This window comes from Perissodus microlepis, chromosome 10 (assembly GCF_051167445.1).
Source record: "Perissodus microlepis isolate ML-2025 ecotype Zambia chromosome 10, ASM5116744v1, whole genome shotgun sequence".
Classification (NCBI taxonomy): Eukaryota; Metazoa; Chordata; class Actinopteri; order Cichliformes; family Cichlidae; genus Perissodus; species Perissodus microlepis.
The window spans coordinates 25,815,714-25,834,441 of record NC_140470.1 but is presented as its reverse complement, the minus strand read 5'-3'; the positions used below and the strand labels follow the sequence as shown (position 1 = coordinate 25,834,441).

At 40.2% G+C, this 18,728-nt stretch overlaps 1 protein-coding gene across 5 annotated transcripts in view; it reads left to right on the top strand.

Annotated features, from left to right (window-relative positions):
• Nucleotides 1–12,206: 12,206 nt before the first annotated feature.
• The window catches only part of ncam1a (neural cell adhesion molecule 1a), a 261,649-nt gene continuing 255,127 nt past the window's right edge, over nucleotides 12,207–18,728 (top strand). Inside the window, exon 1 of one of the 5 annotated variants that reach the window (XM_084940841.1) lies at nucleotides 12,207–12,476. In XM_084940841.1, coding sequence (XP_084796967.1) covers nucleotides 12,425–12,476 — 52 coding nt within the window. In that variant the 5' untranslated portion in view covers nucleotides 12,207–12,424. The remainder of the gene's footprint in view (nucleotides 12,477–18,728) is intronic. The other 4 variants (XM_084940836.1, XM_084940837.1, XM_084940839.1 and 1 more) reach the window with 4 other exon arrangements.

Below are 18,728 nucleotides of genomic sequence, written 5' to 3'. Positions count from 1 at the left end.
CACTCATCATGGGTATGATTGACATGGCAATTTGGGGCTTTTAGTGGTTTATTTGAACTGTTTTTGTTTTGTTTTTTTCATTGTGGGATGATTCTACAATATACATCTTTAATGTCTGAAAAACAGTCTTGAATTTAGTTTGGATTTTTCTGATACACACAAAAAAAGCATGCATACCTTCACTTAAAATCTTTTAATAAGTGGCACTTCAAAATGTGCAATTGGTAGTTTCTCTTTGCCAGCATCAAAGGGGTTTGATGGGCCAATGAGTCATTTAGAACAATGGGGAACTCAGTAAATATCTAAAAATAAGAATTGTAGATTTACACAAACTGGGAAGATCTCTTGGAGCCATTTCTAAACAACTGCAGATTCCAAGAGCATCAGTTCAAAAGACTGTATGCAAATACAACTAATTCAAATGAGTCGCCACTTCGCCAAGGTCTGGAAGAAGATCCAAACTATCACCCTGAGATGAGAGGAAAATGGTTAGTGTGTGTAACAACCGAAGAACCATCAAGAATCTACACTGATAAAAGCTATTTTGGAGAGAGGTATATATAATCTATGCACATCATGTAAAATTTACTCTATTATTGCACTCAGCCAAGGAATTATAAAGTAATGGGTTAATTATACCCTTTTCCTAACAGTAACAACATTACGTCTGTGTAATGCACCATTACTTGAAATAAAACTTTGAATCTGCTGCTGTCTGTTAACCGGCTAGACAACTGCCGGTAAGTTGCAATGAAATGTGTTCGTGGTGCGCTTTATCGGTCAGCATGCATGACCAGTCCCGGACTGGTAATCGGAACGCTGAGGTTGTGTCCAAATTCATGGGCTGAATCCTCCTGAGGACCCGGCTTTCACGGGCTATGTGGGCCGGTCCTCAGAAGGTCAGGTAGGCCGAATGTAAACCTATGTTTAACCAGAGTAGCGATCAGTAGTGATCTGAAAATGATGTGCCGGGATTGTGCCGTTCTCGGCGGCTCTAATAACCCTCGAGCTCTCGGCTAGCTATCGAGCTGGTGGGTAACAGACATCTCCGAAAACGTCGAAGCACTTTTGCAAATATGCGATGTCTCGATAAATGGAGCAGATAGTTGCAGTTTACACACCCACATTCTCGCCTGAAAATATGTTAAAAGTTTATTTTGTGACCCAGAAAGAGTAATTTTAAAACTTAGTAGCGGCCGCCATTTCCGGAAACTGGAGTTTGGCTGGTCCGCGCTATGAATTCTGGGATATGGTGGGCCACGAAGGACACACCTGACCCATCCTTAAAATTCGAGGAAAAGGAGGACGCATTTGTCGGCTACATTCGGAGGAGTCTACGAATTTGGACAGCCTTCGGTGCGTCGCTATGGCGTAATCGGTCTACAAATGCGTCCCCAGGAGGATGAAGCCCATGAATTTGAATCACAGTCTTTGCAAACTACTTTCCTGTCTTGATGGAAAAGAAAATGGACGTCAGAAGATTTTTTTTGAGAAATGAGAGGGGCAATCCTTAAGTTGTGGTGGCTCTGCTTCTGGGTCAACACATAAAACAGGTAAACAAACTTAAATCCTGTATGTCTTTGAGATTCTATGAACATTGGGCAGATCATTCCCAACAGTCCTGTTTTAAACTCTTAAAAATCAGCTGTTGCTTCTGTCTGCGTCTCCCCATTGATCTGTAGCTCCTCATCATCGCGGAGAGCTCACTGAAAGCTTTCTCCCAGCTGTAACTGGCGGCTTTGTTTTAGCAGCACCAGAACTTTCTGAAAAGCTCTGAAGCATGCTTGCTTGTATTTAAAAATGTGCGCGGCAGTAGTCGCTTGTTCTGTCATGCAGATACAGCTTTGCTCACGTATCTGCTTCATTATCCGCTCAGATGATCGCACTGCGTGGAAACACTGGGACACAGCAGCATCATGAACTCCAGCTATAGGGAGATTTTTCAGGAGGAAAACAAATAAATAAAAAAACATTCATGTTATAAATATGAGATCTGGTCTGTCATTTAAAAATTCATTTTTTTTGTCCCCTTACTTCTTAGATCATCGAAGAGTTCAGACGCATCACCAGTTTCGTTGGTGGAGACATTCATGCTGAAACTTGATGAGTACACACCAGGTCTTTTGCAGCTTAAGGAGGCCAAAGGAGGAGCTGCTGGTTCCAAGATGAGACCTCTGCTGGACACTTTGAATGACGTATGTTATTTGACTTTTTTCACAAATATGTAATTATGGAGGGCTGCAGTGGGTAGCAAGAAGGTCCTGGGTTCGAATCCTGGCCCAGGGTCTTTATGCATGGAGTTTGCATGTTCTCCCTGTGCATTTCTGGGTTCCCCCCAGGTATTCCGGCTTCCTCCCACAGTCAGAAAACATGACTGTTAGGTTAATTGGTCTCTCCAAATTGTCCTTAGGTTTGAGTGTGTGTGTGCATGGTTGTTTATCCTGTCTGTCTCTATGTTGCCTTGTGATTGACTTTCCAGGGTGTACCCAGCCTCTCACCTGTTGAAAGCTGGAGATAGACATCAGCCACGTTTTTGTTTTTAATTCAGTCTTAATGTAAGTAAATCACTCGACTTAGTCTTTTCACTAAATTGTATCTCCCGACAGACACAAAGCATTGAGAAGAAAAGGGATCTCCTTATCTGCTGCCTCATTAGCTACCTCGGGGAAAGACAAGAAGATCTTTTTCATGACTGCCAGGTATGTCATATTGATAACAGATTACTTATTAACTCAAGGGATCCTAATGTTCTTCTCTCCTGTCCTCTCCTATCCCCTGTTCTCCCCTTCTCCATTCATCTTCTGTCCAGATGTGTCCATTGTGATTGAGGGAAACCAAGTGAAAGAGGGATGTGGAAGCCGAACAAAGGCATGTGTACTGCTGATGGGACTGATATATGCCCTCAACCTCGAATATCCAAAGGAGCTGAAGAACACATTTGACACTTTTCAAAAACTTTTTTTGGAACTTAACGGGGCCAAACTACTGAAAAAGGTCCACGGCCTCAAAAATAAGCTTGTGCAATGCACACACATTTCCCCTCTTGTTCCAAGAGAATCTTTTGTCCAGACATAGCTTGATGGAGCTGTAATTTTTCTTCTGACAGCAAGCACAGATTGAATGTTGGTGTTAGTGTTCTGTTCTGTGTATCCATATTTTTGATAACGTACATGCACAGAAACAACCTCGTAGAGTTTCTGTATGTGCTTTTGGCTTTTAAAATGGACTAAGTGGCCTTTGAAAGTGTTGTCTGCATTAGCTGTTGTGTTGCACTTTATTCTGTGTTTTTATGGAATAAAAACATTGAGATGATGAACCATCTGAATGTCTTTTTTGGGTGGTACATTTTACCTTATATGAATAGTAATAATAGTGCAACGATACTCGTATCGATATTGAACCGTTTGATACAGTGCTTTCGGTTCGGTACGCATATGTATTGAACAATATAAAATTTTTAATTTATTTTATCAACTTTTCTTCTGACGATGCTGTCTGTGTTGAGAGCTCAGTGGATCTGCGTTCGACTTCTCCGCCTAGACTGCACTGTCTAGCGCAGATCCACTGAGCGCAGCGCAAGCTAGCAAGACAGAAGCTAAGCTCGTTGCAACATGTCAAATTGAACCACCCACCCTCATTCAGATGTGGCCTTTGGAACTATTTTGGTCTTCATGTGAAGTATGACCCTGAAGGTAAGCGCATCATGGACAAAAGTAAAACAGTATGTCGGATGTGCCACACAATGCTCAATTACATGGGTGGGAACTACTGCGTTAGCGCAGTTTGCTCGTTACCGTGTTGAGGCTGTCCAGCCCCAGGCACGGGGCGATTCGCAGTAGCTCGTTAACGGAGATTTGCCGTGTTGTGGCATTAACGTCATTTCAGGTTAACGCTGACAGCACTAGTGGGAACAAAATGAATATGACTGCACATTTACACCGACATCATCCTAGTGCAAAGACAAGTGGAAGCAGACAAAAACAACAAGCACGCATGCTACAAACTTTACCCGAGTCATTTAGACAGCCGTTAGCACATGATTCTCCTTATGGGGACCTGATATGTTTAATATGCTGCTGAGAGTATACCCCAGAAGAAGCGTATAGTATAGCTTTTATTTTGGAAAGAGCCATTTCTCTGTAATAAACTCTCTTTTCCAAAGATGAGTGATTTCTCGATCAGATAGATTTGTTTTTTTTATCCCTTTGTTGTTTCAGCAACATTAAATTTAAAAACTGTTCTTTTGAGTTAAAATATATATTTATAATTTTAATAAATGACAAATTAAAAAAGCATGAACATTTTTTTGTATCGAAAAAATATCGAACCTGACACCAAAGTATTGAACCAAACCGTGAATTTTGTGTATCGTTGCACCCCTAATGAATAGGTAATGTTTATTAACTAATAATGATTAAATTTTATTAGTAATTATATAATTAATTTTACCTAATTTCAATGAGTAAGTAGCTGTTGAATATATACGTAAATATGGGGTAAATTATACCCAATTTAATTAAGTATTTCATAGCTTTTTATTGAAGCTATTTTATACACAATATATTGACTTAAATCTACCCCAAAAAAGTCAATGCAAATTGTTACCTCAGATTTATTGGGTAAATTCTATAGATGACTTCTTACAGTGTAGCTTGGAAATTGAAGTATCAGTTGTGTCCACCAGAGATGGCCACGTTACTGTAATCCGATTACTTTTTTCGAGTAACGAGTAAAGTAAGGGATTACTATTGCGAAAACGGTAATTAGATTACTGTTACTTTCCCGTAAGCACGCTGTGTTACTGCGTTACTAAAACCGTGATTTTCTTGCGAGAGTGTCTCATGACAGTGACGTAAGCGAGTGCGACGTTTGTGACAACAGCTGTGTGCAGATCAACAATGGATAATATAAGGAGTACGGGAGAGAGTATGAGTGTGTAGCGTTTAAAGCGTGGAAGTACTGACCTTACTTTGAGTTTGATTCCATAAAAAGTGACAAAAACATTAGCGACCGCTGTTCACTGCATGGGAAGAAAACTTCTTTTTACAGCGAAAAAAACCCCTTAACTTCCGAGCAAGCACCGAGTGCGCTACCACGTAATGTGAAATTCACAGAGAAACTCGCGATTCTTCAACTGACCGCTGCGGCACACCTGCACCAGGGTAAACCTCCGCCTACGCCACTCCTGCTACACAGGTGAAAATAGAGCAACAGGACCGCTACACTGAAAAAAATGCAATAGGGTGGTTGTTGAATTTGCATAGAATTACTTCATATATCCAGCATGACTAATTTAAATTTCACATCTAAACATATTTTTGTCTTTTAATTTTCACATATTCTTTCTTCACTAAAGTCGGTTTATTTAGAGCAGGGGTGCCCAATCCTAGTCCTCGAGAGCTACTGTCCTGCAGTTTTTAGATGCATCCCTAATGGTTTGATTACCTCTTCAGCATGCCATCAAGTTTGGCAAAGGCCTGATAACAAGCCATTCATTTGATTCAGGTGTGTCAAAACAAGGATGCATCTAAAACCTGCAGGACGGTAGCTCACGAGGACTGGGATTGGACACCCCTGATTTAGAGCATGACACCTATGCAGTACTCATTAGGAGAGGAAGTGCATGACGTGGGGCTTTATTTCATGTTCTGGGGCAGTGAATGTAATGTACTGATAACATGTTAAAGACACACAAAAACCCAACAAATTATTTTAACTGATTTATAGAGAGACTGAGAGGAGGGCTTAAAGAGATAAAAATAATGACGATATAAATATGTTAAATTTATTTTTTCTGTATCGATATATGGTGCTTATCCCTGCTGAAGGGCAGATTGGTGTTGCTTCAGAACAATTCTCTAGCGCTGTTACGTACAGGTGTTACAGTTAAGGTTTTAATAACATTATTTTATTTACTAGTGAAGATTTGCATATGTTATCTCACATTCTGTAAGGTAAATTTTCTGGAAAGGTCAAATTAACTAATTTAACTAAGTATTAATGAAAGACCTTGATGTGTATATGACAATAATAGATGTAGTTTCTGGGTCATTTGGCAGAACTGCAAAATGGCCAGAAGGAGGCAACTGCTGTGGTTGCAAACAGGCTTTGGGTGGTATGGAAGTAAGGGCAACTATGGAACTGCTCAGCAGCATGGGACCCATAGCTAATAAATAGTAATATGACAAAAAATAACAACTTTGTGTGGATGTAACCTTGTGAGATTTGAGATTTTGACAGCATTTTTATGTGACAACTTCTCTTTTTAGATAAATGCAGAGTTTAAGCGCATTACCACCATGCCACTGCAGTCCAGATTACTCTCGCAGATAGATGTGCTATCTGACAAACTAATGAAGGTCTTCAAAAGGCGAGGAGGACAAATAGGAAGAAGACTTCAGAACATTCTGGAGCCCACGGCCCAGGTAAGAAAAAAATTAATTTGTGTATACACTTTAGGGAAAATAATTATTTTAACAAAATGCTGCTTGTCACTCTATGCCAGGAGTATGTTGAAAATCACCTGGGATTTTCACAATTTACCATGAGTGCGTTTTTTTTTTTTTTTTTTTTTTTTCTTTTACCTGCATTAGAACTATGTGTGGAGTTCATAGTTGAACACCTCTCTATGCTCTGACAGTATTCTGCTCAGGGCTCGCAAAATTTCAAAATCCCTGGTAGCCCTTCGGGCAGGGACTCTTCAGTTTTTGGTAGCCCAAAATAAATTTAAGTAGCCCGAATAAAAAAGAGAGCAATTTTTTGATTGATGTTTTGTTTCCTGTTTTGTTTCCGTTACAATATTATACATTAAAGTATAATATTGTAACGGAAACAAAACATTGATCAAAAAATTGTTGAAACACAAATTACAACATTGTATAAAAATTACAATCATCAACTCAAATACTTGGTTCTAATTGAACAGAAATTTCTATGAACTTGTAAGAACTGTGTAGGACATGAATCAGTCTGTGTCAGATCCTGAATTTGAAATTTCCACTGAAGTCACGGGTAATTTGCATTTGCTTTTTGAAGTTTGCAAAGACTGCTAAATTTTGCCAGCGGTAGTTCACTCTTTGCAACATAGTACGCTATTCTAAACAGATTTCTCAGGTTTATTTTTAGTATGTTATTTGCAATTGGTGTTTGTTCCGGGAAAGATATTGCAGACTGAGCAATAATGCATTTCTTGCATTTCTCATGGGTTCTAATGGGGGCCTTTCTTAAAATGACTGGTCCCAGTAACAAAGGCGCTTGTCGACTCAGAAATAGAGGGAAAACCAACAACACACCCGGCAGAACATTATGTTATTTACACGGGTGCACATAAGTGGTCCGCATGTGCGCATTCGCTGTCAAAATAAAAGACGCGCACCAGATAAGAAGTTGCAACGCGCGTTTGCGTCCATAAAAAAGGCACTGTTTTTGTCCGCTAGAGTGGGATTTTCACGGCACATTCTGCACCACATCTCTGTGCGTTCATCATTTGTTTGAAGCCAGCTCACCTCCTGCAACCACTTTCCCGAGAATACGGAAAAGTGGTTGCAGGAGGTCCGAACCACAAAAGCGCTTCTTTTGTGGTTCAGACTCCTGACATTTCTTTGGAGGTGGAGGAACACCAAATTGCTTAAAGGAGCTTCTTCGACATCTTTAAGAGTTCTAAACAAATGTCTGTCCTCCTCCAGAAAATCTTATGTACGCAAACACGCGTTGCAACTTCTTATCTGGTGCGCGTTTTTTATTTTGACAGCGAATGCGCACCTGCGGACCACTTATGTGCAGCCCTGGTTATTTAGCTCGTCATATTGCAGCCACAGAAATTCTTTTGTCCATGAAACCATAAAGCTGCACTTTCTTTTTGCCTTATAGTCTGATTTGTCATAACTTTTCGGTTTTGTGGTAAGCTTTTCTTTGGCTGTCACTTCTTCACCCTGACCTGTCTTATTTGGCTCAGCAGAACTCAAATATATATCCTGCTGCTTTTACACACGCACTCACATAACGCTCAGCGATTCTCTGCGCGATCAACCTCTCACATGTTTAAGCTTGCTGCGGGAGATTTCACTTGTCATGTTTGCATAGTAAGCTAACGATTGATAAGACGATGTCAGAGGAATTGGTGCACAAATTATCGTCACTCACCAATCAGTGCTGTCGCTCTCTATAAAACAGTTCGCGCGATTGCAAAGTGAAAGCAAAAAACAAGCGCAAATTCAAACGCGATTTCAATATGTCACATATTGACAGTGGCTCACCGATGCCAATGACATAATTACCCAGCTACATTTCCGAAAGAATGCAAAAGCATTGACATATTTTTCCTTTCCTATGATAGCCCGACGGGCAGGGCAGAGAGAGATTTTGGTAGCCCGACTGGAAAAATCACTAGCCCCGGGACGTCGGGCTAGCGATTTTGCGAGCCCTGCTGCTTCTTTGCATGGAGATTTCACTTCAGAAATGCATTACCTTTTTAAGCATTCTGAGGACTCAAATCACATGCTGTAATAAATCCATTTTTGTTCACCTAATATGTTAATGTTAACATTTTTTGGAATAGTGACACAGATTAAAATAAGATTTGGTATAATGTTCTTTGACCAGTGTTCTGTTTAATTAAATTTTGGAATTCTGCATTTTCTAGGCCACAGATGAAGCCATTATCCAACGATCTAATAAGGAAACAACCATGGGAATTTACATCATAAAGTCAAGAGATGCCAATGGCAGCCCTGAGGACATCGGGATAGTCCGTGAAGGCCAGAGAGTCTGGCAGGATTTGGATAACTATACCCTAGCAGCTGCAATGCTGTTTGGACTAATGTACACTTTGAACCTCACCTACCCACTGGAAAAGTATACCTTCGAGGTATTATAGAAACTGGTTATGGAGCTCAAAAGGAACAGCCTTTCAAAGAAGGCCCAGGTTTTCAGGACCAGACTGTACGATTGAACAGTTTTCCAGTTATGATGTGGGAACAACATGTTTACCTCTTCGAATATGTACCATCCTTTCTTTTAAGCCAGCACTGGTAAAGTTGCAGTACATAGTGAAACTTATTTTTCTGGCACTTTTCAACTTGGGGCCTTTATTACTGCAGTTTTCACTTTTCAAGCCATGGCTCTTTTAAAAAAAAATTCAAACTTTGAATGTCCATTTTTCTCAATGGAAATGGTGCCTTGCACCAATTTCATCAGTTTGCAATTTTTTTCCCAAGGTGCACCACTACAAACAAATTGCATCATCTAGTATTAGTGATTGTGATGTTTAGTGATAGAAGCAAGCCAATACTAATCAGTTTAGGTGTCTTGGTTTTGTGCCTGTGGGTTATAATGTTATTTTAAGTCTCTTCTTTGTGTCATTTTAATAATTACACCCCTGTTGCCATATTACCTTATGGCTCTTACATTTAAAAAACTATTTTTTACATAAGCGCAATGTCATAAGGCCCCACAATGTTGAATTCAGCTTACAGAAGATAACTTTGAGGAATGTTGTGGAATGTTTTTCAAGAGATGCATTGTACAAATATGACTCATGTATATTTTGGAAGCCTGAATTGAAAGTCCATTGTTACAACTGTGTAGTATTTTCAAAAATACAGGTCATTGTTCAAAAATGTTTTGCTTATTTCTTTGATTGAAGAGAAAGTGTACAGTACATACAGTAAGATCAGCCTTAATTTAGTTTTATTTATTGAACACTCAATTATATATTAGATTATATATTATATATTAGAAATTTGTTATAAAATAAAATAAGCTTACCATAAAATAATCTTGTCAATATAACACATAGTAGTCCAATACAATTAACACAAAAAGTTCATGTCTGATAAACAAGTGGTTTCTATAAATATTTGACCGGAATGAAAAACATAACAACAACATAACAAAGTCATGTTCATGTTACCAGAAAAATGTGTGCAGGTATAACATAAAAAACTAAGGTTAACCAAACATAACTTAATTTCGTGCAACCGATTACAATAATTTTTTTACGTTTATCACACTGATTATTTTTTTCAGTGTAGTCTTTGATTTTATTTATTTTCTGCTGTGTTTTACTTGCATCTATTTGAAAGACTGAGTGTAAACAAAAAAAAATATTTTATTTAATGTGCTGGAATGTGCAGAAAATAGGTTTAAATGTTAAACAAATTTCTTCCAGTCAGAGAATGTTGCATATAATTTAATTTTTGCTTGATGCATAAAGTTAAAAGATTAAAACTAATAAAACAAGTTTTAAAAAGAGACTTTTCCATTTGATTACATTTTGTATGATGGATTATGCAGAAAAAGTAGAATTGGGCTGAAAGATCTATCGCTTTATTACCTATTCAGGTTGTAAATCGTGTTTTTAAAAAGTAACTAAGTAACTAAGTAATTAATTACTTTTGAAAATAAGTAATCAGTAAAGTAATGGGATTACTTTTTTGGGGGGAAGTAATCAGTAATTAGTTACTGATTACTTTTTTCAAGTAACTTGACCAACAGTGGTGTCCACAGTGAAGCAAGTTTTTTACATTGCCATGGACTGAGAAGTTCCCAATCAAGAAAAAAACCCTGATCCAGAATTGACACCTTCCTGCTCGACTGAAATTTGCAGCTGCTCGCATGGAGAAACCGAATGCCTTCTGGAGAAAGGTTTTCATGGTCAGTCTTTGTGGTCTTTGAACACAAAGACTGAGCTATTTGGCCACAATGATAAGAAGTAACAGGCGGAGGACTAAGGTGCATGTTTCAAGCCTGAGAACACTAACAACTGTCAAGCATGGTCATGGTAGCTTTACACTGGCTGTTTTGATGCCAGTGGTACTGGTGCATTACACCACGGGGATGGAATAATGAAAAATGACTACACTCAAATTATTCTTCATCTCACAGGTGGAGGGTTGAAAGTTGAACAGAGCTGGATGTTTCGACAGGACACTTATCCCAAACAGACTTTGCAACTGGTTTTGGAATGGATAAAGTAGGCTAACATTAGGCTTCTGGGATGGCCTTCACAAGGCCCCCAACCTCAATCCTACTGAAAATTTGAGGAAAGCACTTGCGAGCAAGGAAGCCAGCCAATTTAAATGAACTCTACACATTCTGCCGAGAAGAGTCGTCAAATATCCAGTTAGAATTGTGAAAAAAGCTTGTTGATGGCCCTCAAAACCATCTGTTTGAGGTGCAACTTGTTAACTTTTAGTGGGAGGCTATGTAGACATTTGAGCCTGTATGAATACTTTTGACCCTGTGTGGATTAGAGGAAAGCCAAAATTAATTCTAACTTGTGCAACTCAATTTTATTTATAAAGCTCCAGATCACAACAACAGTCACCTCAAGGTGCTTTATATTGTAAGAACAATATAAAGCACTTACTAAAAGAAAGAACTTATAATAGTAGAGACAAAACCCAAACAATCAAACATCTTCTTTTGAGCAAGCAGTCGGCAACAACAGGAAGGAAAAACTCCCCATTTAACAGGAAGAGCAGCAGAGCCAGGCAAAGGGAGGGGCAGCCATCTGCTGCTACTGGTTGCGGGTGATGGGAGGAAGACAGGACAAAAGACGCTGTGGAAGAGAGACAGAGATTAATAGTAACTAATGATTAAATGCAGAGTGGTGTATACACCCACAGTGAGTGAAAAAGTACAGTCATTTCACCCTGGTGAAAGAACAGTTCAAAGAAATGAAAGGCTCAAATTACCATGACAGTCATGCACATGATGAGTGGATGTAAACTTCTGACCACAAACAAAAAGAAAACACCCTGGGTGTCTGCTTATTACTGTCCAACAGTAGCTATTGAGATGCTTCACAACAGTACTCACCACGTATACCAACCATATTAATATATTAATATGAACAATATCACCTCAGAATTATTAATTTTTTAAAAATAAAATGGAATAAAATATTGTCATTGTGAACTATCCGTCACCATTTGGAAATTCAGTCATTCGTTTAGTATTAAGCTATTCTAGCAGTCTGGATAACACTTTTAATTAGAACCAATATGTCACTCTATGTGTTTTAAACCATAGTTAGCCGGTTTGCAAGCTCAGTAATCCGAATTACAGCCTCTGGTGACCATCTGCCGTCTGCACAGACAGCTCCGCGCACTACTTTGTTACTGAATTCACCTCAGCCCGCCCCCTCCGTGTGTGTCTTTCTGTGTGTGGGGGGTTATAGCCTACCGGGCGGAGTAATTCGTGCTGGTATCTATTGAGTGCATGCGTGCGCGAGTGCGTGCTACGGCTTCAGCCTGTCACTCTCGTTGTGCCGCGGCGCGAACACGGGTAGCAAGAAGGACCAAAAATCCGCCTGGTATCAGTTGTTGTCCCTGGAAAGACTGTTTCCCCCCCATCACTAGAGACACCTCTCTTGTTTTAAAGTGCGTCTGCTCTTCAAGGAGAATAGCTGTGACACATTACAATGCTTCAAATAAGGGACCTCATCTGGGGATTGTTATTCATCGGCTGTGCAGGTAAGATGAGTTATTTCTTGTTCTAGTCTAATATTAGGTTGTGTGGGGATTAATATCCAGCTGCAGGCAAAGCAAATCTGTGTGAAAGCGCAGGCCGAGACGTGTTGATTCTAGAGCAGCATCCTCTGGTCCCACCGGCGGCATCCTTGTCACTGACTCCGGACAGTGGCGCTGGGTTTGGAGCTCGAGCGCTGCAAAATTCACAGTTATCCCAAAAGTTCTCTAAAAAGTGAGGCATCTCCCCCTCTCTGAGGGAAAGCGACATGAATTACTTAGCAGGGCGCATTTTATTCAGTTTTGGGGTTATACAGTTTGAGAGAGGCGCGTATCTCGGTGCGTTTTGAATATCCCTGCACAACACAGAGAAGTGCAGACGGCCAGTCTCTTTCATTCGGGGTGACTGTTCTCCCTAAGTTAAGTTATACAACATATTTTTAATAATAATAATAAAAATCCCCACACGTGCTGCGTGCTGTGGAAGTTAAGCTCCTGAGTTCGTCCCTGTGGGTAAATAGAGGAGAAGGATGCTGCCAGAGACCGGTGGTGTTGCAGTGGGGCGCTTTTTGTGGTCCCCTTTATGTCAGCAGCCAGCTTATTGCTTATAGCCTCTTAAGTCGCTGCAAACGTCAACGGCAGACGAATATACTGTCATTCAAAAGTCCACCTCGGATTTCTCAGTTCTGCTGGGTCAGACGTGACGCACTGAGGATGGGGTGTCCGGAGAGCCGATCGCTATTAGCGGGAACGCTTTGTTTTAGTCCACTGGAAACAGATTTACTGCCCTTTTTTCTCTTTATTACCTTAATATTCAATTTGTTTTCCGTACGCATGTGCTTAAAACTATCGAATAGATCGATAAGATGCACGCACAAATTTCCACTTGTGCCACGATCGGATTTGGCACATAACCAGTAGCTGTGCTGATGTGTCCGTGCGGGAGTTTAGTTTTTGCATCCCTGCTCTGGTCATATAGGTCGACACTGAGGCATTGCCTCTGTTTTTGTTGTTTTTCTGGCCAATAAGGACTCTGTAGTTTCTAACTTAGTAGCGAGGGGCTTGTTTTTTTTCTAACCTCCATGCGCAAAATGATGTCGACTTCGGCACAGACCCAGACTGATTTGATCGTACTTTTTAATTTCGTTGGTTGAGAGGAAATTCGTCATCCATTGAGGTAGACTGAATAGTCTTTCAATGTATACAATAGCATCCAATCCCAGAGCTCCCATGGTTATATAGGGCGGGAGGGGGACCCATTTCCCCCCCCAAAGCCCCCACCTCTCCCACCACCCACATCCTTCTCTCCTCCCTGCATTCACCTCCCCATTCCATACACTGCAACTGAGTGCTCAAAGAGGAGTTTGAGGACCCCCAGGGGTCCTTGGAGAGCGGAAGAATAGTTTGATGTTATAATTTGATTCAATTTAGTGTACATTATGGTGTAAAATGATTATTCTAACCCGGGGCCTCAGTTGCACTGTTGTTTCTCAGTGCTCTACAGGTCTATGCTTTTCTTGTCTATGGCAAAAAACAAAATAAAAAAAACAAGGATTTTCTTCTCCCCTACTGAGATTAACTGCAGCCAATACAGGCACTGAGTCTGGATGAAATGACTGAAGGTACAGTTAAAATAACCAGAAGGCAAATCTTTTCATGTGCTAAAAAAGTAGCCTATCATCTGGCTATGCCTGTTTCGATTTATTGACATTTGACTCCTTTCCTTTCTTCCTTTGCTTTCCTTGCCTTGTATTTGTGCCACACAGCCATGACACATTATTTGGGGTAGACTGTTAAGTCACTTTTCCCCGAGCACGCATCATTAGGTTAAAGTTCATAGATGTAGCACTGTGAGACTGTATTGAATTATCCATGCAGTAGTCTCGGTCTGGCTAAATAATACATTTATTTCACAGTTGTGCTGAAGCCAACAGCCCTGTCTTTGCAGAATTTAGGGAAATCGAGCATGAAGAATGTGGGTACGCACAGGAAAATAATGTATATAGCCTAAAATAATGTGGACTGGGGAAATTGAGTGGATAAGACGACAGAATTTGAAGAAGGTGGATCATTACTGTGTATGTTGGATGGTATTTTTCTTGTTTTGGTTTTGGTACATAAAATCTAAGCTGGCCTCCATGTGGTGCTGGGCGTGCCCCCAAAGGAGCTCCGCTTTTGTTTTTCTTGTTTGTATGATCTGGTGGTTTTTGAGTGTGATAGTGATGTTGATACTTGAAGTTATATAAAACATTGATGTATTGATTACTGTCCAAACTTTTAAAACACAGGATTTGACATTTTGCACTTCACAAACAGCAACCAAAAAAATGCACTTTACATTTTTACCGCTGGGAAAACAAATGCTGTGATTTCTGTGGGGAAAAAAAAAACTACTTAAAATACTTTCAACAAGCTGCGCGAGGATCTAATGGGCTGTGTTGGGATAATGCGTGCGCTGGCTGATGTTTGTGGTTTCTATGAACCTTAAACTGCATCACTTGGCGCTGGCTTTTGAAAGTTTTCCAGAATATTTTTGGAGATAATCAGCATCCAAACACTTGGGCACCCTGTCACTGATGTGGGTTTAGAGAGCGGCGCTGGGATGTTTTCATTTCTTCTATATGATTCACGACCCTGCCGAAATATTCTGACACCCCCACAATTTACCGCGCCTCCGCAGGGGAGGGAAAGAGAAAGGAACCAAGAGGGAGATAATTAGACAACTGTGCCTTAGCTGTACCCTCTTGCAACAAGGAGAAATTCAAATAAATTGATCGCATTATTTGAATGACCCGGGGTATATTGAAGGGGTAATGACAGTATCACACACTTTGAGGGCTGAGCAATTTAATTACATTTATTGATTTCCAGTTTCTGTTCCAGTTCGATGATAATTACATTTTTGAGGCTCGCGCCAAACATTAGAATGCAGAGCTACACCACCTTCCAAGATGTAACTGCATTATAATGCAGTTTTAGGAGTCGACACAGGTAGTGATCTTTCTCGACTTAAATTCAAGTCGAGTGTGCAGTGCCCGTTCTGACTGTGTTACTGAATTAAGCCACCACATCCATGGTGATCAGTTTGAAACTGGAAAAAGTAGAAGGTGATGCAGGGTAATCTGAAGGGAAAAGAAGCCCCGATTATTAAAGTGAAAATGACACCGCCTCAGATTTATGACTTCAAGAATGTGAAGTTACAGATCTGAGGTATTTCTATTCTTTTTTTTAACCCTTTCATGCTCTGTGCTGTTGGCTATAGAGAAACCAACGCAGGGTTGCCTTCCAGTAAAAGTTTAAACTGGCTTTTATTGCATTGCAGCTCAGCATCGTCCAGCAGTGCCCTGCGCTGACCAAATATGTGACCAAATATGTACTACTGGGCATTCCTGATCGATTAGTCTGACTTGAGGATAAAATATATTTATGATCAAATTACATTATTATGTTATTGAGTTGAATCGCCTTTTCTCATGATATTGCAAACTGCTGTGCAGTGTTTTAGCATCTGACAGAATGGCAGAGTCTTCTCTCTCTTGCTGAAAGTGGATTGCCTCTGTTTGATTTCTTTATTCCTTTTGTTCCTGAAACAACAAGTTTGCAGGCTGAAGGCAGGCTAGATGCTGATGTGCACTTGCCATTCAGTTCATACAGTTATATGAAACTGCAAGCAGTGCAAATCCATGTGCTGGTCTGGCTGTAAAGCAGCATGCGTGTACTTTAATCAGTCAGCTGAACTACAGAAGGGAAGAAAAACTTTAGCTTAACATTTTGAGGGAGAAAATACACAAATCCTAAATGGCTAACATATGGGACTTTAACTGCTGTGGTGGGTTCAAAGCCACTATGAAAATAATACAGGCTATTTTTGACTTAGGGGAACTGGAAAAAGCAGCCAAACACAGGAAAATTATAAGGCCTTTTTAGTCCGCTCTTTAAATAAAACTAGATTCTGGCTCTTTCAAGCTTTGCTCCATAGTTGCACTCTGGTCCATGCACCATTTGGCTTGGAGACATTTTGTACTAATGTACTATTACGGCTTGTTATGATCAAATTCTCGTCAGTACATGGACTGTTCAGATTATAGCAGTACTCCTACTTGGATTCAGCTTCTGTTTAGCTAAATACTGCATGCCTGTGTCGTCGTACAGTTTATGTAAGAGAGCAACAGATCAAGTGACTTGTCATCATAATTGCAAGTTGATTCTCAAGATGTGAGTTCTTTGCTGCTGCCTACATTTACATAAAGTCCAGTCATTACTGCGTCTACATTTTCGCCCTATAGCTTTCTTTTTTTTCCCTTCTTGCTGTGCTTCCCCCCTTGATTTGTTTATTGATCTCCATCTTTTGCAGCTTTTATTATATGTCATATCATCCTTTCTCCCCTGAGAGTTCAACTCAAAACAGCCCACACAGCAGCACAGACACAGAGCCCTGTGTGTCTGAGTTGCATTATCTGCTAATTAGTGCAGACTAATAAAATACTAAAAATTTAACTCACTAAAACTGAAGCAGAAACTCCTTGGATCGTTTGTACCACACAGCACAGTCTGTTAGATAATTCCTTTTAAAATGCTCCAACAGGCAACAACAGCACAGACATGGTGGAGAGGTGCAGTAATTGACTCTGAGTAGTCCAGCAGTCTGTGTTGGAACCCCTGTCAGTCACAGCATCCATCTGCACACCAGCTCCAATATGCAGATGGATGGGTTTTAGAAAATGCACCCCTGTACACTTGCCACGAAGGGGGGAACTCTGGAGGCCCAAACTGCTTTGTGTACGAGGCTGTAAATATGCTTTTTAATGCTGTGAAATTGGCTGTTTTAAACACAGGACTCTATGTGGATTCGCTCGCTTTTTGAGTGGGCATTAGAGGAAATGCAGTTTTTGGCACTTATGCCTTGGCTTCGTTCTCCAGACCTGGAGGCTGCTGTTCGCCCCAGACAGTACTGGTGATAAACTTTACTTCATCATGATCACGATTCAAACATGTCACATGAAACACAGTGACACTCAACTATCAAAGACCTGTGTACATCAGATTCTCCATCTTCAGCCACTTGGATATCATTTTTCTAGATGGGTGTGTTCAGGATGTAGAGTAGATCACGTACTAATCAGAAGGTCGGTGGCCTTATCCGTGCCTCCTCCATTCTGCATGTTGAAGTATCCTTGGGCAAGATACTGGACCCCGAGTTGCCCTCGACGCATCCATTGGAGTCTGAGTGTTTGGACATTACGAAAAAAAACCCACTTAGGTTAATGTGTGTATGAATGGGTGAATGAGGCTTGTGGTAAGAAAACGCTTTGGGGGCTCAAATTGAGTAGAAAAGCACTGAACAAGTACCAGTCCATTTAGATGTGACAACAACAATGCTCGTTAAGAACCCACTATAAGTCCCTAATCTCACTAATAGAAAAGGATGTTAACACTTATTTACATCCACTGTTGGTATGCTTTTACACAAACACAGAGCATTTGTTAGGCTAGTACAATCAAGTTAAAATGAGAGCTGCCTGTCTGTAGCCTAGGTGCTAGCTTGAGTTGCCAAGTATATTTGAATTTGGCAGATTCTTTTAGACTTATCTACAGTCTGAGACAGCAGCCACCCTCTCAGAGTTATCTGCACTTGCTGGTTCCACATCAGCAGCAAGGGAAAAAGCCGGACTGAGGAGATGAGTGATGGTGACTAATGTCAGTTCTTCATTCTTTCCAGACTCCACTCAGTCTTTTGTCAGTAATATTATTTAGTTTACTGACACTCAACATTTCTTTTCAGTGTGATGTTATTAAGTGTATGTAGTGCATTTCCTGCTGTAACCACTGCTCTCTGTACCACAGATATACAATACGTACCTGCACATATGGGTTTGCTTATCTGTGCAAAATCTGTTATTGCCCCACCAAACTGTCAATATTTAATGGAACTGTGCTGTTCAGCTTCACCGTGTGGCCGTTAAATCGAGCTGAAATCCACAAATTTGAACAACACTTTACAAACACTTTTAAGCTTAATTACAAAAAAACAATAATTTCTGGGTTTTTTAACCACTAAAATAAACACAGGAACACAAAGACAGTTTTAATTTGATTCCAGTCACTATGCCATTAGAAGTTCTTTGTCCGTGGATGATAAAGAGGCACGTAAAGTCTAAAAGCTTTGAAATGCAGATGATACAAGTTTTACATAATCCATAAATTCATGTCATATCACAGAGCTTCTGAAAGTGCTGATAATTCCATCCAGATGAGCTC